We start from the raw sequence: 23797 nt of genomic DNA, 5'->3' as shown, positions 1-23797 counted from the left end.
CCAGGCCAGAGTGCAATGGAGAAATCTCAGCTCACGGCTACCTCCACCTCCCGGGTTCAAGCGATTCTCCCTGCTCCAGCCTCCCAAGTAGCTGGGATTACAGGCATGCGCCACCACGCCTGGCTAATATTTGTGTTTTAGTAGAGATGGGGTTTCACCATGTTGTCCAGGCTGGTCTCGAACTCCTGACCTCAGGTGATCTGCCCACCTTGGCCTCCCAAAGTGATGGAATTATGGGCATGAGACACTGTGCCCGGCCATTTTTTTTAAAAAATAAGGATTTATAAGAGCACCATGACATCAACTTCAAGGTGTTTGTGATGGTGCCTAATATCCTTTAAATGCCTCTCCAGTGCCCATCAGTCATCAACCAAGCATCATGTGATATCGGGAGAACCCGCCCCCGATAATTCAACGTTATTTCACATAGGTTCTTTTCTATTTCCTAAGTGTTGGCCAGTCTGAGAAATAAAGGGAAAGAGTACAAAAGAGAGAAATTTTAAAGCTGGGTATCTGTGGCAGACATCACATGTCGGCAGATTCTGTGATGCCCCCCAAGCCACAAAACCAGCAAGTTTTTATTAGTGATTTTCAAAGGGGAGGGAGTGTAGGAAAAGGGGAGGGAGTGTAGGAAAAGGGGAGGGAGTGTAGGAAAAGGGGAGGGAGTGTAGGAATAGGGGAGGGAGTGTAGGAAAAGGGGAGGGAGTGTAGGAATAGGGGAGGGAGTGTAGGAATAGGGGAGGGAGTGTAGGAATAGGGGAGGGAGTGTAGGAAAAGGGGAGGGAGTGTAGGAAAAGGGGAGGGAGTGTAGGAATAGGGGAGGGAGTGTAGGAAAAGGGGAGGGAGTGTAGGAAAAGGGGAGGGAGTGTAGGAATAGGGGAGGGAGTGTAGGAAAAGGGGAGGGAGTGTAGGAAAAGGGGAGGGAGTGTAGGAATAGGGGAGGGAGTGTAGGAAAAGGGGAGGGAGTGTAGGAATAGGGGAGGGAGTGTAGGAATAGGGGAGGGAGTGTAGGAAAAGGGGAGGGAGTGTAGGAAAAGGGGAGGGAGTGTACGAATAGGGTGTGGGTCACAGAGATCACGTTTCACAAGGTAATAAAATATTACAAGGCAAATGGAGGCAGGGCGAGATCACAGGACTGGGGCGAAATTAAAATTGCTAATAAAGTTTTGGGCATGCATTGTCATTGATAACATCTTATCAGGAGGCAGGGTTTGAGAGCAGACAACCGGTCTGACTAAAATTTACTAGGCGGGATTTCCTCATCCTAATAGGCCTGGGAGCGCTAAAGGAGACCAGGCTTATTTCAGCCCTTATCTACAACTGTAAAAGACAAACATTCCCAGAGCAGCCATTTTAGAGACCTTCCCCTAGGAACGCATACTCTTTCTCAGGGCTGTTCCTTGCTGAGAAAAAGAATTCAGCGATATTTCTCCTATTTGCTTTTGAAAGAAGAGAAATATGGCTGTGTTCCACCCGGCTCTCAGGCAGCCAGACCTAATGGTTATCTCCCTTGTTCCCTGAACATCGCCATTATCCTGTTCTTTTTTCAAGGTGCCCAGATTTCATATTGTTTAAACACACATGCTTTACGAACAATTTGTGCAGTTAATGCAGTTGTGCAGTTAACGCAGTCATCACAGGGTCCTGAGGCAACATGCATCCTCAGCTTATGAAGATGACGGGATTAAGAGATTAAAGTAAAGACAGGCATAGGAAATCACAAGACTATTGATTGGGGAAGTGATAAATGTCCATGAAATCATCAGAATTTATGTTCAGAGAATGCAGTAAAGACAGGCGTAAGAAATTATAAAAGTATTAATTTGGGGAACTAATAAATGTCCATGAAATCTTCACAATTTATGTTCTTCTGCCATGGCTTCAGCCGGTCCCTCTGTTTGGGGTCCCTGAGTTCCCACAACAATATAGTGCCTCACAATTTGTCTAGAAATCTCTTGTTTTAATGAAGAAGATAATTATGCTTATCTTTGTTCTGTTTCCTGTACTTAGAAATGCTTCTGATTACCACGAACCCATATGATTACCCATTTGTCAGTCAAGGGGAGATCAGTGTGGCCAGCATCGATGATCAGGAAGAACTGATGGCCACAGATGTAAGTAGAACACAAGAAAATTGGAATTATTATGGTGGGTCAGAGTAATGGTGATCCAGATAAATATTCAGTGTCTAGTAGAAATGGCAAAGGAAGATTCCAGGATGCAAATGGACATGCCCCTTGGAGTCAAATGAAAAGAATATGATGTGCACCTATAGCATTTTACTTACCCCTTACATTCTTCTAAAGATCTATCATTTCCGAAAATTTCTGAACTATTTTTTTTTTTTGCAATTGACTTGCATTAGATTCCTACCATCTCACAAAATAACAAGTTCCTTAGATTTACTATCTTTGTTCTCTGTTCTAAATTCCCGTTTTGAATCTTCAGAGGGTATGCACCTATAATTCTAATGCTCTGTGCTGGCCTTTGGTTGACCAACTCTCTATATACCCAATCTAAGGGGTTCCTTGTCTCCCATTAGTACTGGTAGTTTCCTCAGGCCAGCAATGGGAATGTGCAGTATTAACAGTAAGCATGTGGATCACAACCTAACAGCTATCCTATTGGTTATATTGACAGAGTGCTATTGATATTTTGGGCTTTACTAATGAAGAAAAGGTCTCCATTTACAAGCTCACGGGGGCTGTGATGCATTATGGGAACCTGAAATTTAAGCAAAAGCAACGTGAGGAGCAAGCAGAGCCAGATGGCACAGAAGGTATCAACTAAGTCATCCCCATGATCTTGCATTTGTTTGAAAATCACATTCTTAACTTGTTACCCAGGAATTTTCCTAGGGAAGGTAAATTCACTTTTAAGAATTAAGTTTTAAAGTATCTGTATACCTAAATAATGTGCAATGGGAAACATAAGCAAGCACTAGATAGATGTTTCCTATAATTATTGAAGTTCTTTAGGGCAAACTACCCCATAATCAAAAACTTGAACTTAATGAACAAATGGGTAAGGATACCCAGAAAGAGATATGTGAAACACTGCACAAAATACTTATAGTTTAAAAAATATTTTTAAGGAAGTGGGTTTCTTTGGGCCACAATAACATTGTTCTACTCTTTCTTCTTTTTAGTTGCTGACAAGGCGGCCTACCTCCAGAGTCTGAACTCTGCAGATCTGCTCAAAGCTCTCTGCTACCCCAGGGTCAAGGTCGGCAATGAGTATGTCACCAAAGGCCAGACTGTAGAACAGGTAGGTGCATAATTCAAATTAACTGCCAGGGATGAAAGCATTTTCACAGGCCTCTAATAACTTCGAGAGTTATAATTTTGTCTTTTAAGGTGACCAACGCAGTAGGTGCTCTGGCCAAAGCCGTCTACGAGAAGATGTTCCTGTGGATGGTCGCCCGCATCAACCAGCAGCTGGACACCAAGCAGCCCAGGCAGTACTTCATTGGGGTCTTGGACATTGCTGGTTTTGAGATTTTTGATGTGAGTTTGTAGCTGGTTGGTGAGAGGATTTTACAGTAAGGCAATGGAAATATCTATATGAAGGAATTAGTGAAGACTATGACCTTTTCTTACCACTGTCGAAATTATTTTAAGCCTTAAAAGAGAGTAACTGGGCAGTTATTGTAGTACCAATTCCACTTCTATAAAAAACAACAATGCACTTAATAAGGACTCCCCAACTTGTTATTGATACAAAGGGAGTTCTGAATTAGCTTAGTACAGTGGGATTGAAGGTCTATTTTAAGAAATACTTAGAGACAATAAGAGCTGAGAAACGTTAATAATTTAGAGTCAGCAGTAACAAATGCAATTAGCTTTTAAGACTCATTAGTATGATATCATGAAATAAAAATTCATATTTGATTATGAAATATATTTTTCTTGATTATAGTTTTCAAGAAGTTTAATTTTTTTTTTCTAATTATACAAACAAAACTTAGGGCATTGCAGAGGATATAGAAGGTCCCAAGGAAAAAGATTCCACGTAATTCTACTATTTATATATAATGTTAACATTTTGGTGATTTTTTTTTTTTTTTTTTTTTTGAGACGGAGTCTCACTCTGTCACCCAGGCTGGAGTGCAGTGGCATGATCTCGGCTCACTGCAAGCTCCACCTCCTGGGTTCACGCCATTCTCCTGCCTCAGCCTCCTGAGTAGCTGGGACTACAGGTGCCTGCCACCACACCTGGCTAATTTTTTTGTATTTTTTTTAGTAGAGACGAGGTTTCACCATGTTAGCCAGAATGGTCTGGATCTTCTGACCTCATGATCCACCCGCCTCAGCCTCCCAAAGGGCTGTTTGGGGAATTTTTAAAAATACAAGTGTATTGATTAATTAAAAATGTATTGATCTTTTTTTTCATTTCACATTAAAGAATAACAGGGGTGGCAAATTATTGTTCACTTGCCATGCTGACCATGTGATTGCCATGCAAGATAGACTCCTCCCAGCCAGCTTCTCATGGGTTGCAAGCTGGCTCCTAAATGAGTCAACAGAAAACTGTAAACCTTCTGGAAAATGTAGAAGATAATGGGAATAAACACAGGATGATTAAGTAGGTACTCAGGAAAATACCTGAATAAACTTAAGCAAATGCAGGAAAAGAATATCATAATGGTAGGATTTTCTATAAAATGACAGCAGAAAAATAGTAGCTTCCACATGCCCTCAAACCTTCCATACTTTTCACCTTTTATTTCAAAGTCTCTTTAACCCAGTGATTTTAACATCTGTAATATAAAGGCTCTTGGACACATATTTTTAAAATAGAAAAGTTCTATATTTTAAAAAATACTCAATTTGCTTAAGAGAGAAGTAAACATATCTATTTATTTAGTTCAACAGCTTTGAGCAGCTGTGCATCAACTTCACCAACGAGAAACTGCAACAGTTTTTCAACCACCACATGTTCGTGCTGGAGCAGGAGGAGTACAAGAAGGAAGGCATCGAGTGGACATTCATCGACTTCGGGATGGACCTGGCTGCCTGCATTGAGCTCATCGAGAAGGTTGGTTTTGCATTTCCGAAACCATATTTTGTGGCAACTATATTATTCACTGCTTTTTATTTTAATTCTATAGACAGAAAAAAAAATAGAAGTACAATTTTGTGTTGTGGTCTGCTTTTTAGCCTATGGGCATCTTCTCCATCCTGGAAGAGGAGTGCATGTTCCCTAAGGCAACCGACACCTCCTTCAAGAACAAGCTGTATGACCAGCACCTGGGCAAGTCTGCCAACTTCCAGAAGCCCAAGGTGGTCAAAGGCAAGGCCGAGGCCCACTTCTCTCTGATTCACTATGCGGGTGTTGTGGACTACAACATTGGTGGCTGGCTGGAGAAGAACAAGGACCCCCTGAATGAGACCGTGGTTGGACTGTACCAGAAGTCTGCAATGAAAACTCTAGCTCACCTCTTCTCTGGGGCTCAAACTGCTGAAGGAGGTAATGCTCAAATGTTAATAATACTCTCTAGTTATTACAAAATGTGATGTTAAATTGAAGCTAGTGATCTCTTAGGCCTGGCAGAAGGGTTGCAGATCAAGCCCCTGGTTCCTCCAAGTATTGAATAGATAGGCAGCCTTGTAATTACACATTTGTGGCTCACTGCACTACTGACAGGAGCCCTATTGCAGAGTCAGAGAGGATTATCAGGCTCTCAACCAATGAAAAGCCTCAGCGTCTACGATTCTCTCCTACTTCTTCCTCCACATCTGCAGGATATATAGAGTATCTGAGGGTATAAATCTTAGGCAACAGAGTGACAAACTTCCACCTCTCAGTACTAGCTTCTATTGATGATTTTTGAAGTTAGCTCCTCACGTGTCCTAATATTAGGGAATCCGTCTCTATACGATCAGGTGAATATCCCTGGCCTCATTTCCCACTGGAGAAAGAATCACAGATAAGTGGCTGCAAACTTAGTTGAAAAATAAGATTCATTCAGGCTCAATCAGAGAGGCCAGCTGGGTAGAAAAAAGGCTCCAATTGATGAACACATAAATCAGCAAATAGGCAAGAAGTAGCCCTGCCAATTCAAAACTGTATTTCTTTTCTTCCTTTTTCTTCAGAGGGAGCTGGTGGAGGGGCCAAGAAAGGTGGTAAGAAGAAGGGCTCTTCTTTCCAGACAGTGTCTGCCCTTTTCAGAGTAAGAAAGAAATTGTTTTTGACATTCTCCAATTACTTTGGGATTTTTTTTTTTACATAGGTCTGTTTTTCTGAACTTCTATTTTTGTTCTAAGGATATATTTATCTATTCATATACTAATGTCATGTTACATTTATTAAAATTACTTTGTAATATGCTTTGACATCTTGCTGGGCAAAATTCCCCTCGTCTTTTCTTTTTTTAAATTTATTTTTTATTTCAATAGGTTTTGGGGAACAGGTAGTGTTGGGTTACATGCATAAGTTCTTTAGTGGTGATTTCTGAGATTTTGGTGCACCCATCACCAGAGCAGTGTACACTGTACCCAATGCATAAAATTTGCTTTTAAAAGTACAAGATCATTCCATGAGTAGTTTAGAAAAGGACTGATAGTAACTAGTGACTCTGTTGATCTAACTTTGGAAAGAAGGGATTTAAATTACTCAGAAATTATTAGTTCACTTTTCATGCTAAGTCAAATAATGAGAAATATTTTATAGAAAATTTTATAGACCATAATACTCTGCCATTCATAATCTAGCTGAGCCATGAAGAAGAGCAATGACATGAACTCAGAGAGACTAAAAGACATCAGTATGGCTAATGAACTCATGAATTCTAGCAGCAAATCTGCAGTGCAGCTAATATGGTATCCTTGCTCTTAATCGAGTCAATTTTCAATTATAATTGGTAGGATTGCTCCCCTGTAGATAATCTCTATCCCCTAAAAATTGATAGAGCTGGAAAAGAGGAGCTGTATTATAAGGAAAACAGCCAAATGTGGTGCAGGCTTCCATTTCCTTATTGGAGAACTATGGAATTTAGTAGAAGAAAGAGCAATCATCTCGCATGGGAAGGCAATGGCCTTGTAAATGTATGTGTATGGCCAGGGACCAGGGTAGGAAGGATGGTGTTGGTATAAACTGAAAAGAAGCACATGCCAGGGTGCTTTCCTTGTTCTGTGTGTAACTCCTGGAAACTCAAGTGCAGAAAGATCTATTGAGGAGGAAAGTGCATCTCAGAAGAAGCATTCAAAGTGTTGCCTTATATGAACACAGTCCATACTGGTCATTCAACTTAGCTATAGATATTGATTTTATAGACACCAATGACTGCTCGTATCCATGTCTAAAGCCTAAAATGACAGGATTTCTCCTGATTTTACAGGAGAATTTGAACAAGCTGATGACCAACCTCAGGAGTACCCATCCTCACTTTGTGAGGTGTATCATCCCCAATGAGACAAAAACTCCTGGTAAGAAGTTCTATAATGAAAGTGCAAAGGATGACTGCCACACCTCCTTTTCAACAGCTCTGCAGTGAAATAAATATGCATTTTTAGGTGCCATGGAGCATGAACTTGTCCTGCACCAGCTGAGGTGTAATGGTGTGCTGGAAGGCATCCGCATCTGTAGGAAAGGATTTCCAAGCAGAATCCTTTATGCAGACTTCAAACAGAGGTCAGTTTCTCCTGATTATGGTGTATTCTGAAGTCTAATATGAACAAGTTTAATGCAAGCAAAACAATTTAGTGAAACATGTGCCTCCACTTGTTAGTTTTGTCACAAAAAGAAGTCAAAAAATTACAAGTCTCAAGTCTCGAACACTTTTGTTTTGAGACAAAGTCTTGCTCTGTCACCCAGGCTGGAGTGCAATGGCGTGATCTCAGCTCACTGCAACCTCTGCCTCCTGGGTTCGAGTGATTCTCCTGCCTCAGCCTCCCAAGTAGCTGGGACTACAGGCATACGCCACCACGCCCAGCTAATTTTTGCATTTTTAGTACAGATGGGGTTTCACCATGTTGGCCAAGCTAGTCTCGAACTCCTGACCTCAGGTCATCCGACAGCCTCGGCCTCCAAAAGTTTTGGGATTACAGGCATGAGCCACCATGCCCAGCCTCAAATACTTTTAAAATATAAATATACAACATTTTAAGCACCTTGTGGAATTTTCATTGGATTTACCAGGCACTTGGCTTAGCTCATAGATGTACACGTTAACTCCAATAATAATTAAGAACGACTTTTTTGAGTGCTTAATATGTTTAGATTATCTTGTTTAATCCTCGCAAAAACACAGTAGAGGTAGGTACTATTAAGACTTTACTTTATAGATGAATAAGCTGAGGCTCAGGGAGATTAAGGTACTTGCCCAAAGTCACAGTTATTAAGTGGTTGAGTTAGAAACTCTTCCATACAAACATAGCTATTCATTTTCTGTCATTTCCTTTGGTATCATCTACGTTCGTCTTTTTCTCTCACATATTAGACTCCCAGGGTTTCCTGGAGGCAGAGAGAACATGTCACAATGACTGTTCCTCAGGTCCCTTTTCTCCTCTAGATAAGCTCATCTTGAGAATCAAAGAAAAGGCAGAGGTGGGGAAGGACTGGGTAGCAGCTGCTAGGAGCTGATCTCTCCCAGGTCTAGGTCAGGTGGCACTGACAGACATCATTCCAGGGCTCAAGATCCAAAGCATGTCTAAGTTTGATTTTAGGTGATTAGGATAGTTCCGAATACCTAAAGTGTACTGTCTACCAAATTCTTCAATGAAAAGTAGCTCTCTTGAATTCAGGGCCTTAAAAAGCAAATGCATCTAGTAAAGATAACACATTACATTTTATTGGTTAGGCACACCATAATGTGCGCCTTTCTTAAGGCAGAACCCTTTCCTAAGAACAGGGTCTGATGAGACAGAAAAGAAAGTTGCAACTGCGAGGGAAAGGCAAATGGAGTAAAAATTGGTTGCCAAAGGGTTGACCATTCAAATAAACAACGTTCTCCTTGTGAACAAAGAATAATTTTTTTTTAAAGCTCTGCTTTAAAAAATGAATCATTTAATGTTTAGCTAGTATTTGTGTCATCAGTAAACTAGTTTTTAAAAGCTATATGTACTTCAACAGATACAAGGTATTAAATGCAAGTGCAATCCCTGAAGGGCAATTCATTGATAGCAAGAAGGCCTCTGAGAAGCTCCTTGCATCCATTGACATTGACCACACCCAGTATAAATTTGGGCACACGAAGGTAATTTTCTGTAAATCCTACCTGATGCTATTCCTGTCCCTTTGAACTTTATTAAAGCTTGTGATCTGCAACTCTTTCCATTCATAGGTCTTTTTCAAAGCTGGTCTTCTGGGGCTCCTAGAGGAGATGCGAGATGACAAGCTGGCCCAGCTGATTACCCGAACCCAGGCCAGGTGCAGAGGGTTCTTGGCAAGAGTGGAGTACCAGAGGATGGTGGAGAGAAGGTATAAAAAATATGTTTATTCACATATTCCGTCTTCAAAAACATATTTGAAATGGCTTACAGTTAAGACTCAGCTTATGATAAGGACACTAAAGAAGAAATGAATAAGAGTCCTATAATGAAGTGGGAATATACATGTACCAGAAAACTTAAGGAAGGAACCATCACCATCTGACTGTATGGGTAAAAACTTGAGAAGTTAGGTAAGAAGTGTGTACTTCTTATTTAACAAGATAAAATACACCAGTGAGTAAGCAGAAGCAAACTTTTGCCCTAGCACTTGTTCCTAATATGAATTTATTGGACAGATCATTAGATAAGTAACATTGACCTGCAAAACAGACAGTATACTCAAGAGTGGTTTTACACAGGCTGTAGAGACAACTTTTTCCCTCTGATCATTTATATTACAAAACTATCATGATTTAAAATATTAGGGGCCATTTATCTGTGAAAGACTTTTTGCAGTAAGTTAACACAATGCATCAGGGAATGTAGCTATTTGGTGATCTAATTTGATGGCAAAGACTATAGAGCCAGGTGTCTCAAAGTACAGGATGTCTGTGATCAGGACCATTTCTCCATGTTGAGAAAGGCATTTTACATTGCCACCTATACATCTACACATATACATATGTGTATGCAGATATATAAATAATTTACATGAAGCAAATTTTATTTTTACCACTTGTAATTATGCTAATATTTTCAACTATATTCCATTTCATTAAAAATAATAAATTTTGGTCATGATCCACTATATATATATTTGGGTAATTGTCTATATATGGGGTAATTAGTTGTAAAAATCATTTAGATGAAAACAAAAGTGGTATTAGAGAATAGAATACAAAATTCACACAACATTAACATATAAAGCCAGGGATTTTCTAAGAAATTCTGAGTTTTTAATATCTCATGCCCCACATACCCCTAAAGAGCTGTGTTCCCTCTTCACTGCCCTTAGTGGTGTTTTAGTAGCGATGTTTGAGAAGCACTGATGTACAGCAAGGCTTCTCAGAGGGTGCTCCTTGGACTTGCAACCTCAGCATTTCTTGCAAACTTGTTAAAAGTGACAGTTTTCAGGCTCCATCCTAGATCTTCTGAATCTGAATCTGAATCTATGGAGGTGAGGTTCAGGAGTCAGTATTTTAACAAGCCCTTCAGGTGATTCTTATGCATGCCGAAGTTTGAGAAGCAGTGACATAGAGAAATGAGCGACCTTAGCAAGACCTTGACCATCACCCCAAAACAGAATTTTTTCATCTGCGTGTTTGAAAGCAGAGTAGGAACAAGGTGGAGCAGAACCTCCAACTCTCACTGCCAAGGTTTCATCTCATTGCATCAACCACACAATACAAATTTGCATCAATTAAATTTCAGGGAGGCCGTCTTCTGTATCCAGTACAATATCAGATCCTTCATGAACGTCAAGCACTGGCCCTGGATGAAACTCTTCTTCAAGATCAAGCCTCTGCTGAAGAGTGCAGAAACCGAGAAGGAGATGGCCACCATGAAGGAAGAATTTCAGAAAATTAAAGACGAACTTGCCAAGTCAGAGGCAAAAAGGAAGGAACTGGAAGAAAAGATGGTGACGCTGTTGAAAGAAAAAAATGACTTGCAGCTCCAAGTTCAGGCTGTGAGTTGGAATATCACCCTTGGTATCACTAACCAGGATGCAGGTGCTGGAACTTTGGCCATTGTGGGCCAGGAGTGGGGTAATCGCACGGCAGACACTCATTGGAAGGAAAAGGTTAAAACACTTCAATGGCACGAAAAGGTCCAAACATTCCTCCATTGCCCAATAACACCCAACAAACCAGCACCAGGGCAGTGAGGTAGAAATAGCCCTCATTTTCCATTGTACACAATTTCATCAAACCACAAGATTTTTGACTTATTTTCTCTTTAAATACAGTCCATAAAAATGATGTTAATATGACACAATCCCAAATAAAATATGAAGGGGAGGATAGCATGGAGAGAGTAATACTTTTCTGAAATTTCCTTGAACTTCTAGATGTCCACGGGTCTTAAATTATAATAGGAACAGCTGACACATGACAGCACTCTCATCAAATTTTACTGAATTATTGCGTGATATTGATCTCAAAAACTCAGACTCCCTCTTTCTAATCTGTCTCCACAGTCAGTGTCCCATCATGTCACATCCACATTGCTGCATCAGCACCAAAGTTGCTCAGCCTACTTCCCAATTCTCTCCTCTTCCATCCAGCCTGCTCACTGCCTTCTCCTGAACCAATCATTTAGAACTGCTTCCATCAACTTAAGACTATAATTTATAAGACTATGTTTTATTTGGAGTGAATTGAATTGATCTACTTATCATAAAGTCATATTTTTCTCTGTTAAGACTGGTCTGTCTGTCAATATTGAGCAGTGTAATAACTCCGAGCAATGTAATAACTCCTACATTACAGAAGGAAAGAGCCCTCCAAATCTATCCTGTATTCTCTTCTGTTATCCCCAGAGACTTATGCACAATCTGTACTAAACCACTGTATTCATTACACAGTTATACACAGCACCCTGCATTCCTTAATGTATTCAAAGGCTGATATGGAGGATTACTGATGAGTATATATTCCAGTGTCTCCTTCATTTCCCGCCTGCCCTGACCCCCTTAATTGGAAACGGCAGGTTGCCAGGAATGTCTTGATTACTTTATGTTTCAACTTGAATTTAGTACATCATAATCAGGAGCATCCTCCAGTACTACAAAAAAAAAACAATCAGTAGCAGCTGTATCTTGAATTTGTCCTGCTAGAATGCTTCCACACAACCCTCCTGCTCCTCTCCACAATAAGTTGATTTCTGCAAAAGCAAACCCTATCCCTCTCTCGAGGTCCAAATCAAATAGCAATTCTTTCATGAAACCATCTCTGATCCAACTTCTCTGATCTGTTATGTCACTAATTGCTTTCTACATTAATGGTAGCTTTTGGGAAATAGGTTTTCTAATCTACTGTAGAATACATTCTTTTAGGGGAACAGAACAACAACTGGTACATTTTGGCTTACCCACATGTGGAAAATGTACACAGTAGGGTGGTTCATGAAACAAAAATTTGTGAAGGAGTAAACAAATGAATATAGGAAATTCAAAAGATCAAATGCAAAAACATACACTCTTATCCATTGTGAAGTATTTCATTCTTTCTTCCCAATTTTGATCTTGTTTCCAACTTAAGGAAGCCGAAGGCTTGGCTGATGCAGAGGAAAGGTGTGACCAGCTGATCAAAACCAAAATCCAGCTAGAGGCCAAAATCAAAGAGGTGACTGAGAGAGCTGAGGATGAGGAAGAGATCAATGCTGAGCTGACAGCCAAGAAGAGGAAATTGGAGGATGAATGTTCAGAACTCAAGAAAGATATTGATGACCTTGAGCTGACACTGGCCAAGGTCGAGAAGGAGAAACATGCCACAGAAAACAAGGTGTCAATCATATTCTACAATACTGTATAGAGGTTCTGCCACCCAACTAAGCTGCTTTATAGCAACTAAGCTGCTTTCTTCACCTTTGTAGGTGAAAAACCTCACAGAAGAGATGGCAGGTCTCGATGAAACCATTGCTAAGCTGACCAAGGAGAAGAAGGCTCTCCAGGAGGCCCACCAGCAGACCCTGGATGACCTGCAGGCAGAGGAGGACAAAGTCAACACCCTGACCAAAGCTAAAATCAAACTTGAACAACAAGTGGACGATGTAAGTCTAGTATCATCAAGGACATTATTTTCTTCTAAGGGAAGATAAGCATTCCTTCTGATTCAACATTATTTATATTTAGCTTGAAGGGTCCTTGGAGCAAGAAAAGAAACTTCGCATGGACCTAGAAAGGGCTAAGAGGAAACTTGAGGGTGACTTGAAGTTGGCCCAAGAGTCCATAATGGACATTGAAAATGAGAAACAGCAACTTGATGAAAAGCTCAAAAAGTAAGTAAGAAAGAATTGTTTATGGATTTGCTTCCAACATTACATACGGACTAAATTGTTGTCCCTTGCTACTTTTCTAAAAGGAAAGAGTTTGAAATCAGCAATCTGCAAAGCAAGATTGAAGATGAACAGGCACTTGGCATTCAATTGCAGAAGAAAATTAAAGAATTGCAAGTAAGTACATGATTTTCATCAGTCTGGCTCGGAGGCAGTTATGACACAAAGAAGCTGAGTTTGTATTTTTCACCATTCCCAGGCCCGCATTGAGGAACTGGAGGAGGAAATCGAGGCAGAGCGGGCCTCCCGGGCCAAAGCAGAGAAGCAGCGCTCTGACCTCTCCCGGGAGCTGGAGGAGATCAGCGAGAGGCTGGAAGAAGCCGGTGGGGCCACTTCAGCCCAGATTGAAATGAACAAGAAGCGGGAGGCTGAGTTCCAGAAAATGCGCAGGGACCTGGAGGAGGCCACCCTACAGCATGAAGCCACGGCGGCCACCCTGAGGAAGAAGCACGCAGATAGTGTGGCCGAGCTTGGGGAGCAGATTGACAACCTGCAGCGAGTGAAGCAGAAGCTGGAGAAGGAGAAGAGTGAGATGAAGATGGAGATCGATGACCTTGCTAGTAATGTAGAAACGGTCTCCAAAGCCAAGGTACTACAAATTCTGGGAAATTGTTATTGACAATAATGCATATGGACACATCATAGTTTGCACAGGGCACTTTTTACACATTAAGTCATTTGTTAACTGCAGTAATTCACGGAAGTAAGCAGAAAAAATCAGCATTTTTTATTATTTCAACTTAACAAATAGAGGATCAGAAATTCAAAGAGGCCAAGCACTTTGACCCATCACACCATTAATAAACAACGACACCAGCTTTTGAACATAAGCCATCTGTGTTCTCCAAGTCTCCAGTTATAGAACAAAGGTCTCCAATTATTTCAAGGAAATTGAAATAAGCAAAATTTCATCGTACATAACGGCAATGAAGTATTTTAGAACACGCTTTTAGAAAATGTACACTATACAATTCTAACAAAATCTTAAAATTAGAATATAACCTTAACATTTTCATATTAATATTGAACAGAGCTTCATGATTAGCTTTCATTAAATATAAGAAAAATCAGCCAGGTGTGGTGGCGCACGCCTGTAGTCCCAGCTATTCAGGAGGCTGAGGCAGGAGAATCGCTTAAACCCGGGAGGCGGAGGTTGCAGTGAGTCGAGATCACGCCACTGCACTCCAGCCTGGGGACAGAGCAAGACTCTGTCTCAAAAAAAAAAAAGAAAGAAAGAAAAATTTTTATGCATTACATTACATATAAGATAATTTGGTTTATTTTCCATATTAAGATAAATATTGTATTTTTTATTTCAGGGAGAAGTTACAGCCACTGCAAAGGTGATTATTATTCACTTAAAAGGTCTCTGTTTTCTTCTTTTACTTTTTCTTCTATAGGGAAACCTAGAGAAAATGTGCCGGACTCTGGAGGACCAACTGAGTGAACTGAAATCAAAGGAAGAGGAGCAGCAGCGGCTGATCAATGACCTGACTGCGCAGAGGGGGCGCCTGCAGACTGAATCTGGTAACTCTCCCCTCTTCTGTGCAGCTTCAGGGTGGAGAGGATGTGATTAAGAACAACGGACTGATTTGGTGACGTGGGAGCCTAATAAAAGCAGCTGAGAACATGTCTGATTCACTGAACAGCTCAGACACCTGACCTATGTGCAAGGTCATCTTGGGACAATGCTGGAGATAAAGGTTTCAATCGGACAAAATCAAGCTCTGTTCCAGAACGGCCTTGAGTATTTGCTCATTGCGAGGATGCTGGGATTAGTGGTTACTCCAGCATGAGTTCAGGGCTTCTCTTTCAGGCCAAGTTTCTCTTTATTTATATGAGGGTCAACTAACTTCCAGAATGGTGCAATGAATATCCCAGTCTCTCAAAAGTCCTATGGAATGGGGACTCTGTACAATTAGACATTTTAGACTACTCATTTCACAGTCCTCACCAGGTTTTGCACAATATCATATAATTCTGAAAGAATTAGTTATGGAAAGGACAAAAGGAATTTAAGCTGTATTTATTCATTCCGATTGATCTGAAACTTTCACCATAAAAACTGAAAACCTGCATTGAGCATGAAGATGTCAGTATAGAATTCAACCATCTGAGCACTCAATTTGGGAAAATAAGAGTCAAAATTTCTTTCTAACATGGGCTTGCAGAATATTGCTTTTCACTTAAAAAGTGGTGCCATTTCTTTTGTCCATCAGGTGAATTTTCACGCCAGCTCGATGAAAAGGAAGCTCTGGTGTCTCAGTTATCAAGAGGCAAACAAGCCTTTACTCAACAGATTGAAGAATTAAAGAGGCAACTTGAAGAGGAGATAAAAGTAATTATGATTCTAAGACTGATTTTTTCCCTCATGAGCTGATTCTACATGGAGCCTGTTATACCAGCTTTCAAAAGGTTTTGAAAGTTAAGAGTTAAATATTTAAATATCCAGTAAAATGAAGGTGTAACTGTCTCCATAGGCCAAGAACGCCCTGGCGCATGCCTTGCAGTCTTCCCGCCACGACTGTGACCTGCTGCGGGAACAGTATGAGGAGGAGCAGGAATCCAAGGCCGAGCTGCAGAGGGCACTGTCCAAGGCCAACACCGAGGTTGCCCAGTGGAGGACCAAATACGAGACGGACGCCATCCAGCGCACAGAGGAGCTGGAGGAGGCCAAGTATGTGCACAGATATGAGAGAATGAGCAGAAAACTTTGCAGAATCAGAAAGACATCACCTTTGAAGATTCAGTGAATTAGTCCACAAATGCTCATTAATCTGCTTTTATGTGCGAGTCACAATCAGGCCCTGAGAATAAGACATGAATAAATCAAATATGGTCCCTGCCTTATGATCCTAAAATCTAGTTAAGAAAACAAAGAAGAGCAAATAATTACACTGATAATTAGAGGCCTCATTGCTGTTTGTCAAGCACAATGAGCTCATCGCTGCATCAGGGGCTTGTACCTGCTGTTCTCTCTGTCTGAAATACTCTCTCCACAGACTTCCCTTTGGCTCACTCTGACTTCTTTTAGCTCTTGACTCAAACATCTCTTCATGGAGGCCTTCACTGAATATCTAGAGTAGTTGCCCACCATTTACTCTATTTTATTTTGCTTCATTGCACTTGTATCTGTAAGGTATTATTACGGATGTTCTGATTTGCTTATTGTTTACCTCTCTCACTTGTTTGTGATCTTCATGAAGCAGAGATCTTTTTTGTCTTGGTCACTGCTGCGTAGCCAGTGTCTGGTTCATAAAAGGGGCTCATCGATATTTGTTGAAAGAATGAAAGGTGGCTGGGCAGCATTAATGTGAAGTTTCTAATACTCTTCAGTGTGTGTGGTAATAGCTCATAATTCATATTATGGTTCACTTCTCTCTGAAAACATGTATAATATTCAAGGAAGAAGCTGGCCCAGCGGCTGCAGGCGGCTGAGGAACATGTAGAAGCTGTGAACGCCAAATGTGCTTCCCTCGAAAAGACGAAGCAGAGGCTGCAGAATGAGGTCGAGGACCTCATGCTTGACGTGGAGAGGACAAATGCCGCCTGTGCCGCCCTTGACAAAAAGCAAAGAAACTTCGATAAGGTAATTCCTCCAGCATCTTCTGCTCTTTACTCTACTCTTTTGTCTTTACAGCAGGTAACAGGTCTTGGTTTTTCAGATCCTGGCAGAATGGAAACAGAAATGTGAGGAAACGCATGCTGAGCTTGAGGCCTCCCAGAAGGAGGCCCGTTCCCTTGGCACTGAGCTGTTCAAGATAAAGAACGCCTATGAGGAATCTTTGGATCAGCTAGAAACCCTGAAGCGAGAGAACAAAAACTTACAGCGTGAGTCCCTATCATATTCAATAATATTCATAACTTGGAAGAATCTCTCCCTTACGTCACATGTTTAACCAAATCCCTACCTGTCTTTTACTCAAACAACAGAGGAGATTTCTGACCTCACGGAGCAGATTGCAGAAGGAGGGAAACGTATCCATGAACTGGAGAAAATAAAGAAACAAGTGGAACAAGAAAAGTGTGAACTTCAGGCTGCTTTAGAAGAAGCAGAGGTACATGTAAAATTGTGCGTTATAAAAAAATTTGGAAAATAATTAGGTACATCTGCATAGAGTGAAGAAAAAGACACATAGCACAAAATTATTGCTGTGCAGAAAAACTTCATAAAGCTTTTGGTTCCTTGCTAATGTCACCTCTTGCTGTCATTAAGGCATCTCTTGAACACGAAGAGGGAAAGATCCTGCGCATCCAGCTTGAGTTGAACCAAGTCAAGTCTGAGGTCGATAGGAAAATTGCTGAAAAAGATGAGGAAATTGACCAGCTGAAGAGAAACCACATTAGAATCGTGGAGTCCATGCAGAGCACGCTGGATGCTGAGATCAGGAGCAGGAATGATGCCATTAGGCTCAAGAAGAAGATGGAGGGAGACCTCAATGAAATGGAAATCCAGCTGAACCACGCCAACCGCATGGCTGCTGAGGCCCTGAGAAACTACAGGAACACCCAAGGCATCCTCAAGGTAAATATGTCCAAGACATGGTCCCAGGACAATTGGGGTGCCTGCAACCCTGAGAACATGGTGTCTCAATGACGGTTTGTTCCACAGGATACCCAGATCCACCTGGATGATGCTCTTCGGAGCCAGGAGGACCTGAAGGAGCAGCTGGCTATGGTGGAGCGCAGAGCCAACCTGCTGCAGGCTGAGATTGAGGAGCTGCGGGCCACTCTGGAACAGACAGAGAGGAGCAGGAAAATCGCAGAACAGGAGCTCCTGGACGCCAGTGAGCGTGTTCAGCTCCTGCACACCCAGGTGGGATTCAGCACAAAGAACTCTCCTTAGTAAATTTTATATGTCCCAGAATAGATAAGCCTGAGTTTTCATAAGACAGCTAGACCTAATATGTCTATCAAATTTTCTTTTCAAATAATACAGAATAGTAATTCTGCATTATTGAGAAATCTTTCACTGTTTTGCTTTGAAAAACTACTGTTGATTTGCTTCGTATAATATTCTAAGGCTGCCCCGTATTCTATTGTGTTAATATCTTTATTGGCCCTCATTATCAATATTCACATTTCATTCTGGAGAAATGGAATGTTATGAGAAAGTCCATTATACTTTTATCCCTGTGAATGGTCTATTGGTAAATGATAATTATAAAATTATAGAGCTATTTGGTCTGCTTGTGACCTATACACTTGAAGATGCTGAATATTCTATAACATTTCTAATTTATTTAATCATACTACATAACACAATCCTTTAATTCTTTAATATTAAAAGGCATTTTTTGACTTGCAAATTTTTATCTGAATTTTTTTCAAGAAGTGGTTACCAATAAATACTTTGGTAACACAATTTTTTAAACGTACAAATTCTTTTTAAACAGAACACCAGCCTGATCAACACCAAGAAGAAGCTGGAGACAGATATTTCCCAAATGCAAGGAGAGATGGAGGACATTCTCCAGGAAGCCCGCAATGCAGAAGAAAAGGCCAAGAAGGCCATCACTGATGTGAGTGGCAGGCACACTTGTCCACTGATTTAGCAGTAAGATTTCCTGACATCTACAACTTTCTTGGTTTTCTTGATTTATTTGCTATTTAGGCCGCCATGATGGCTGAGGAGCTGAAGAAGGAGCAGGACACCAGCGCCCACCTTGAGCGGATGAAGAAGAACATGGAGCAGACCGTGAAGGACCTGCAGCTCCGTCTGGATGAGGCTGAGCAGCTGGCCCTGAAGGGTGGGAAGAAGCAGATCCAGAAACTGGAGGCCAGGGTGGGTCTCCCAATATCTGTCTATTTCCATCTTCTTTCAGTGCCTTATTGGATCAAAGTTCTTAAAAGCCTACTTATTTGCAGGTACGGGAGCTGGAAGGAGAGGTTGAGAGTGAGCAAAAGCGTAATGCTGAGGCTGTCAAAGGTCTGCGCAAACATGAGAGGCGAGTGAAGGAACTCACTTACCAGGTACGGCCAGTAGTTTTTAGCAGCTAAGCACTGGTCGAAGTCTATGTGAAATACTCATATGCAATGATGCAATAGTCATGTGCTTTAGTAATTAAGGTCCTGGACTTTTTATAATCTTTCAGACGGAAGAAGATAGAAAGAATATTCTCAGGCTTCAAGATTTGGTAGATAAACTTCAGGCAAAAGTGAAATCTTATAAGAGACAAGCTGAGGAGGCTGTAAGTATTTTTAAGATCGAAGTCCTCAAATTAAGCTAATAAATAATTACTACCTCTTGTAGTAAACAAGCTGTTTGCTTTATAGACTACTGCGTGTGTATTTAACATTTGTTTTTGTACAATAATTATTGTGTATCATTTGTAATATCAGTAGCTTCATTTTAAAAGTAAACTTTCAATCCACCAAGAAACCTGAAAAAAATTAAAAGCAGAAAAAATACAGGCCATATTCTCTGGCCACAGTATGACAGAGTTGTAAAGTGATGACAAAATATAAGCAAAAATTCTTGGGTACTTAAATATTAAAAAAACTAACTTTCTTAAATAATTCTTGGTTTAAAGTAAAAATAAAAACATAATTACTAAATAATTATTAATTGTAAGTAAAATCACAAGGAAGATGCTACTTTCACAAACCTACAGAATGTAGTCAAAGCTGTGCTTGGAGGCTTAATTCATTGCTTTAAATGCTTTCATTATGAACCAAAAGTAAAAATAAACAGACAGTCCAATAAAGAAATTATAAATAATAATAAAATAGTAGAAGTAAGAAGTACTGTTAAAAATAAAAGTAGAAATTGGTGAATTAGAGTATAGTATTTTCTATTTGATAAATTCAGTAATATTTGTAACTTCTGGGGAATTAATAAAATAAATGTATTATAACTAGTTTAATCAAGGAAAATAAGAGAAAAAATACAAACAACATTAGAAATGCGAAAGGGAATAAGCTATACACATAGAGGATTATTTTTTAATATAAAACACATCTATCAATAAAGTTGAAACCCTGAAAAAAATTGATGATTTTTCTAGGAGAATATAAATGACCAAGTTGGCTGAATTACTTCTGGAAATGGACCCAAGTCCAGATAGGCCTTTCAAAATTTCAAGGAACAGATAATCCCCCAGCTATGTAGCTGTTCAAGAGCATGGGAAAAGATGGAAAGCTGTCCAGTTCATTTTAAGAAGCTCACATAACCGTCATACCAAAGCCTGCCCAAGAGAGGACAGAGGGAGAAAAACTAAAGGCAATTTTACTCATAAAGACAGTTACAGCAAAGATAAATTACTAAGCAGTAAAAGTCTTACTTTATTAAAGGAATTGTCTTCCAGTGATTAAATAAGGTTAATTCTTACAACGTAAAGATTACCTAATATTAGGTTATCTGTCAACAGAATCATTATATCCAATGCAGGAGAAAAAAAGTAACCATTGTGAAATGTGCCAAAATGATACATGACAAAATCCAATATTTATTTCAATTTTTAAAAACTTAATAAATTCATTCTTAATATGATAAAAAAATCTAACTCAAGGGAAAATCATCATCTTACAGCAAGCATTAACAACTATGACTTTAATATTCTTGCCTTCCTCTCTAAGCTTATATTTTTCTTCTTATTCTACTTGTGGTACATATATTTTATGTGTTTTGGTTGCCAAAACAGGAATGTGAGATATGTATATATATATATATATATATATATATATATATATATATATGACACCAATAAACAAATCTTAAAATTAATTTCAATGATAAGCCCTAGATGTTGCTTCTCCATAGATGCCAAGTCCTTTCTTCTATTAGGTCTAAAGAGTCTAGAAAGATGCAAGTATGAGTTCCTTACAATTCCATTTTTATTCTCAGGAGGAACAATCCAACACCAATCTAGCTAAATTCCGCAAGCTCCAGCATGAGCTGGAGGAGGCCGAGGAACGGGCTGACATTGCTGAGTCCCAGGTCAACAAACTGCGGGTGAAGAGCCGGGAGGTTCACACAAAAGTCATAAGTGAAGAGTGATCATGTCCTGATGCCATGGAATGACTGAAGACAGGCACAAAATGTGACATCTTTGGTCATTTCCCTCTGTAATTATTGTGTATTCTACCCTGTTGCAAAGGAAATAAAGCATAGGGTAGTTTGCAAACAATATCCTTAGACTGGTCTTGTCTTTTCTCTTTCCTGAAGCCATGTCAAAGTTTGAATAGTCACAGAGTTGTCAAACAATCACATTCAATTGGCGACTTTTTGGGGGGTCTACAGCAACACTTTAAGGCTGTAAAGATGTCACTTATCCAGAAACACTGTTCTAATGAACAGAAATCTGGAAGTCCATTTTATTTCTTTCTAACCTTTCCTGATATCTGAGTACAGTAAAATCTTAGAAAGCTCCTGCTTCCCCTAACATAAACCTTTATCAGGATAGTACTAGCTATATTATCATATAGGGGATTCAAACTGAATTGTATCATTAATTCTCTTTGTTGAATAACTGTTATCACGAATATAAATACAAAATGTTCTTAATTAGCCCATGGATATTTACATTATCAATTCCAATGTACCATATGCCTACAGTACGTGCACTGGGTAATGGGTTTGACATGACCTTGTTCTTCATGAAGCAAGTTTCAAAATTAAATTAAATAGACTCTTCTCCCTATGAAAACTATAGGGTGTCTATCAAATCTGGAGACATAGAGAATATTATTTTACATGTCATAACGCAGTATCCATGAGCTATTAGCCTACGTTTCCAATCTTTATGGTCTCCTGTGTAATCATATAAAGAGCCAAAATAAATCACAAAAAGTGTCAAGAAAATATGATCTCAAAGTAGGTTATTCAAATGTATATTCAACACACATAATGATGGGTATGAGTTTGGTACAAAAAGTAGATATCATAGCAATCTGGACCACTCAGAGACGTTTTCCTAAAGGATCAAGATTTTTAAACTGGATGCAGCTAAGATGCATAGCCAAAAATATAACCTTCCTCGACAGAATAAAGGAAGAGCTAAATGGTAACTTCCCATCAAATAGAAAGCAAGAGTATCTTGGTCTAAATGGCACTGTGTGAAAATGATGTAAATTAGACATGGTAGTTTAACAGGTAAGTTGGATTCACACTGTCGCACTGGCCTTAGAAAGGGTGTGGAATTGCTCTTCTCGCTGCATAAGCCCCTCTTTCACTTTGTTCCTGTATCACCTGGAATTGCTTAAGTGCTTTATAACATGGCAGTAATAAACAAAAACAATATCTTACTTCCTACTCATTGAAAAGTTTATCCAGAGCAAGACAAAAGGTTGTCTGAAGATTCCCATCAAATCCTATCGAGAGCATTATTAAAATGTTCTGTCTTCCTGAAAATCATTTCCCACATTTTGCAGGTGCCTAGTAAAGAAACAGACATGTAAGAAAGTAAAATTAGGTACCTGTGGTAACAAAGCAGGCTAATAGATGGCTAGGAAAGGCCCTCTCAGACACACATCCCTGCAATACCCTTCCTGATGGCTTTAATCTACCCCAGGTACAAGAGTGTCACAAGTGAGTACGCTGGACCGCAAGTCAGATGACTAGAGTCTAAGCTGCTGTGTGGTTTGTGGAGATTCTCTTCTATTTTTTGGATCTCAGTTGCTTTATTAGTAAAATGAGGAAGATGAATTAGATGATCCCTTATGGTAATAAAACTATGTGACCTTTAAAACTAGTATATCCAGATATCTCCTTTCATAAGGCAAGCTATAGCCATTAAATCAATTGAGATGTAAGAACAATAATACAGATGTGGGTGCAAAACCAGGTATATAAGCAATTGTTGTCCCAGTCCTAGCCAGACAATGCTGACAGAGAGACACGAGGCCACAAAGACAGTGAAATAAACTTTTTTAAAAAATTAAAATTAAAATAGAAAACAATGTTCAGGTATTGTTTGTAAGCAAAATATTAAATATATCCCATGGACAGCTGATAGAGGAAAAATCATCGATGCTGCATATTTAGACAGAAAAATGCCCTGTTTCCAATATTTTCTTAGGTTGAGTTTCATAGAGGAAACAAGATTTCACAAGCAACTTGGGCACCAAAAAAAATGAGAGAAGCAGGACATCTCTGTTTGGCAAGGCAATGCAATTTCGGAGCAAGTCTGAAGTGCCGGTGGAATGATTTGACAATGAATAAGAGGCGACTGATTGAAGGAAACAAAAGAAGCTATCTTTGGCTGCTCTTCATGAAGCAAGTTTCAAAATTAAATTTCCAAGCAACCTTGAAAAAGCACAATAAATTGCAAAAAATAAAAAATAAAAAGGAAATCTTTTTGAAAGAAAGCAACAATGTTTTTATAACCCTCTGCTAAAGAGCAGAAGCTTTCCTCCCGATCATACTATCT

The 23797-nt window shown here is 39.7% G+C and overlaps 1 protein-coding gene across 5 annotated transcripts in view; it reads left to right on the top strand.

The window, feature by feature from the left end:
• LOC129018025 (myosin-2) overlaps positions 1-21558 on the top strand; it is a 29083-nt gene extending 7525 nt beyond the window's left edge. For 2 of the 5 annotated variants that reach the window (XM_054459141.2, XM_054459140.2), the window contains exons 11-40: positions 2011-2114; positions 2641-2779; positions 3149-3267; positions 3357-3506; positions 4867-5037; positions 5160-5469; positions 6096-6172; positions 7340-7427; positions 7515-7632; positions 9073-9196; positions 9284-9420; positions 10803-11058; positions 12632-12874; positions 12966-13142; positions 13225-13370; positions 13454-13544; positions 13627-14016; positions 14828-14954; positions 15647-15765; positions 15908-16104; positions 16833-17016; positions 17093-17258; positions 17361-17485; positions 17644-17952; positions 18040-18243; positions 18824-18949; positions 19042-19212; positions 19296-19400; positions 19523-19618; positions 21274-21558. In XM_054459141.2, the coding sequence (XP_054315116.2) occupies positions 2011-2114; positions 2641-2779; positions 3149-3267; positions 3357-3506; positions 4867-5037; positions 5160-5469; positions 6096-6172; positions 7340-7427; positions 7515-7632; positions 9073-9196; positions 9284-9420; positions 10803-11058; positions 12632-12874; positions 12966-13142; positions 13225-13370; positions 13454-13544; positions 13627-14016; positions 14828-14954; positions 15647-15765; positions 15908-16104; positions 16833-17016; positions 17093-17258; positions 17361-17485; positions 17644-17952; positions 18040-18243; positions 18824-18949; positions 19042-19212; positions 19296-19400; positions 19523-19618; positions 21274-21426 (4922 nt within the window). In that variant the 3' untranslated portion in view covers positions 21427-21558. The remainder of the gene's footprint in view (positions 1-2010; positions 2115-2640; positions 2780-3148; positions 3268-3356; positions 3507-4866; positions 5038-5159; positions 5470-6095; positions 6173-7339; positions 7428-7514; positions 7633-9072; positions 9197-9283; positions 9421-10802; positions 11059-12631; positions 12875-12965; positions 13143-13224; positions 13371-13453; positions 13545-13626; positions 14017-14827; positions 14955-15646; positions 15766-15907; positions 16105-16832; positions 17017-17092; positions 17259-17360; positions 17486-17643; positions 17953-18039; positions 18244-18823; positions 18950-19041; positions 19213-19295; positions 19401-19522; positions 19619-21273) is intronic. The other 3 variants (XM_054459143.2, XM_054459144.2, XM_054459142.2) reach the window with 3 other exon arrangements.
• Positions 21559-23797: the final 2239 nt, after the last annotated feature.

This window comes from Pongo pygmaeus, chromosome 19 (genome assembly GCF_028885625.2).
Source record: "Pongo pygmaeus isolate AG05252 chromosome 19, NHGRI_mPonPyg2-v2.0_pri, whole genome shotgun sequence".
Taxonomy (NCBI): Eukaryota; Metazoa; Chordata; class Mammalia; order Primates; family Hominidae; genus Pongo; species Pongo pygmaeus.
Note: the sequence above shows the minus strand (reverse complement) of the source record. Positions and strands in the feature narration are given on the sequence as shown.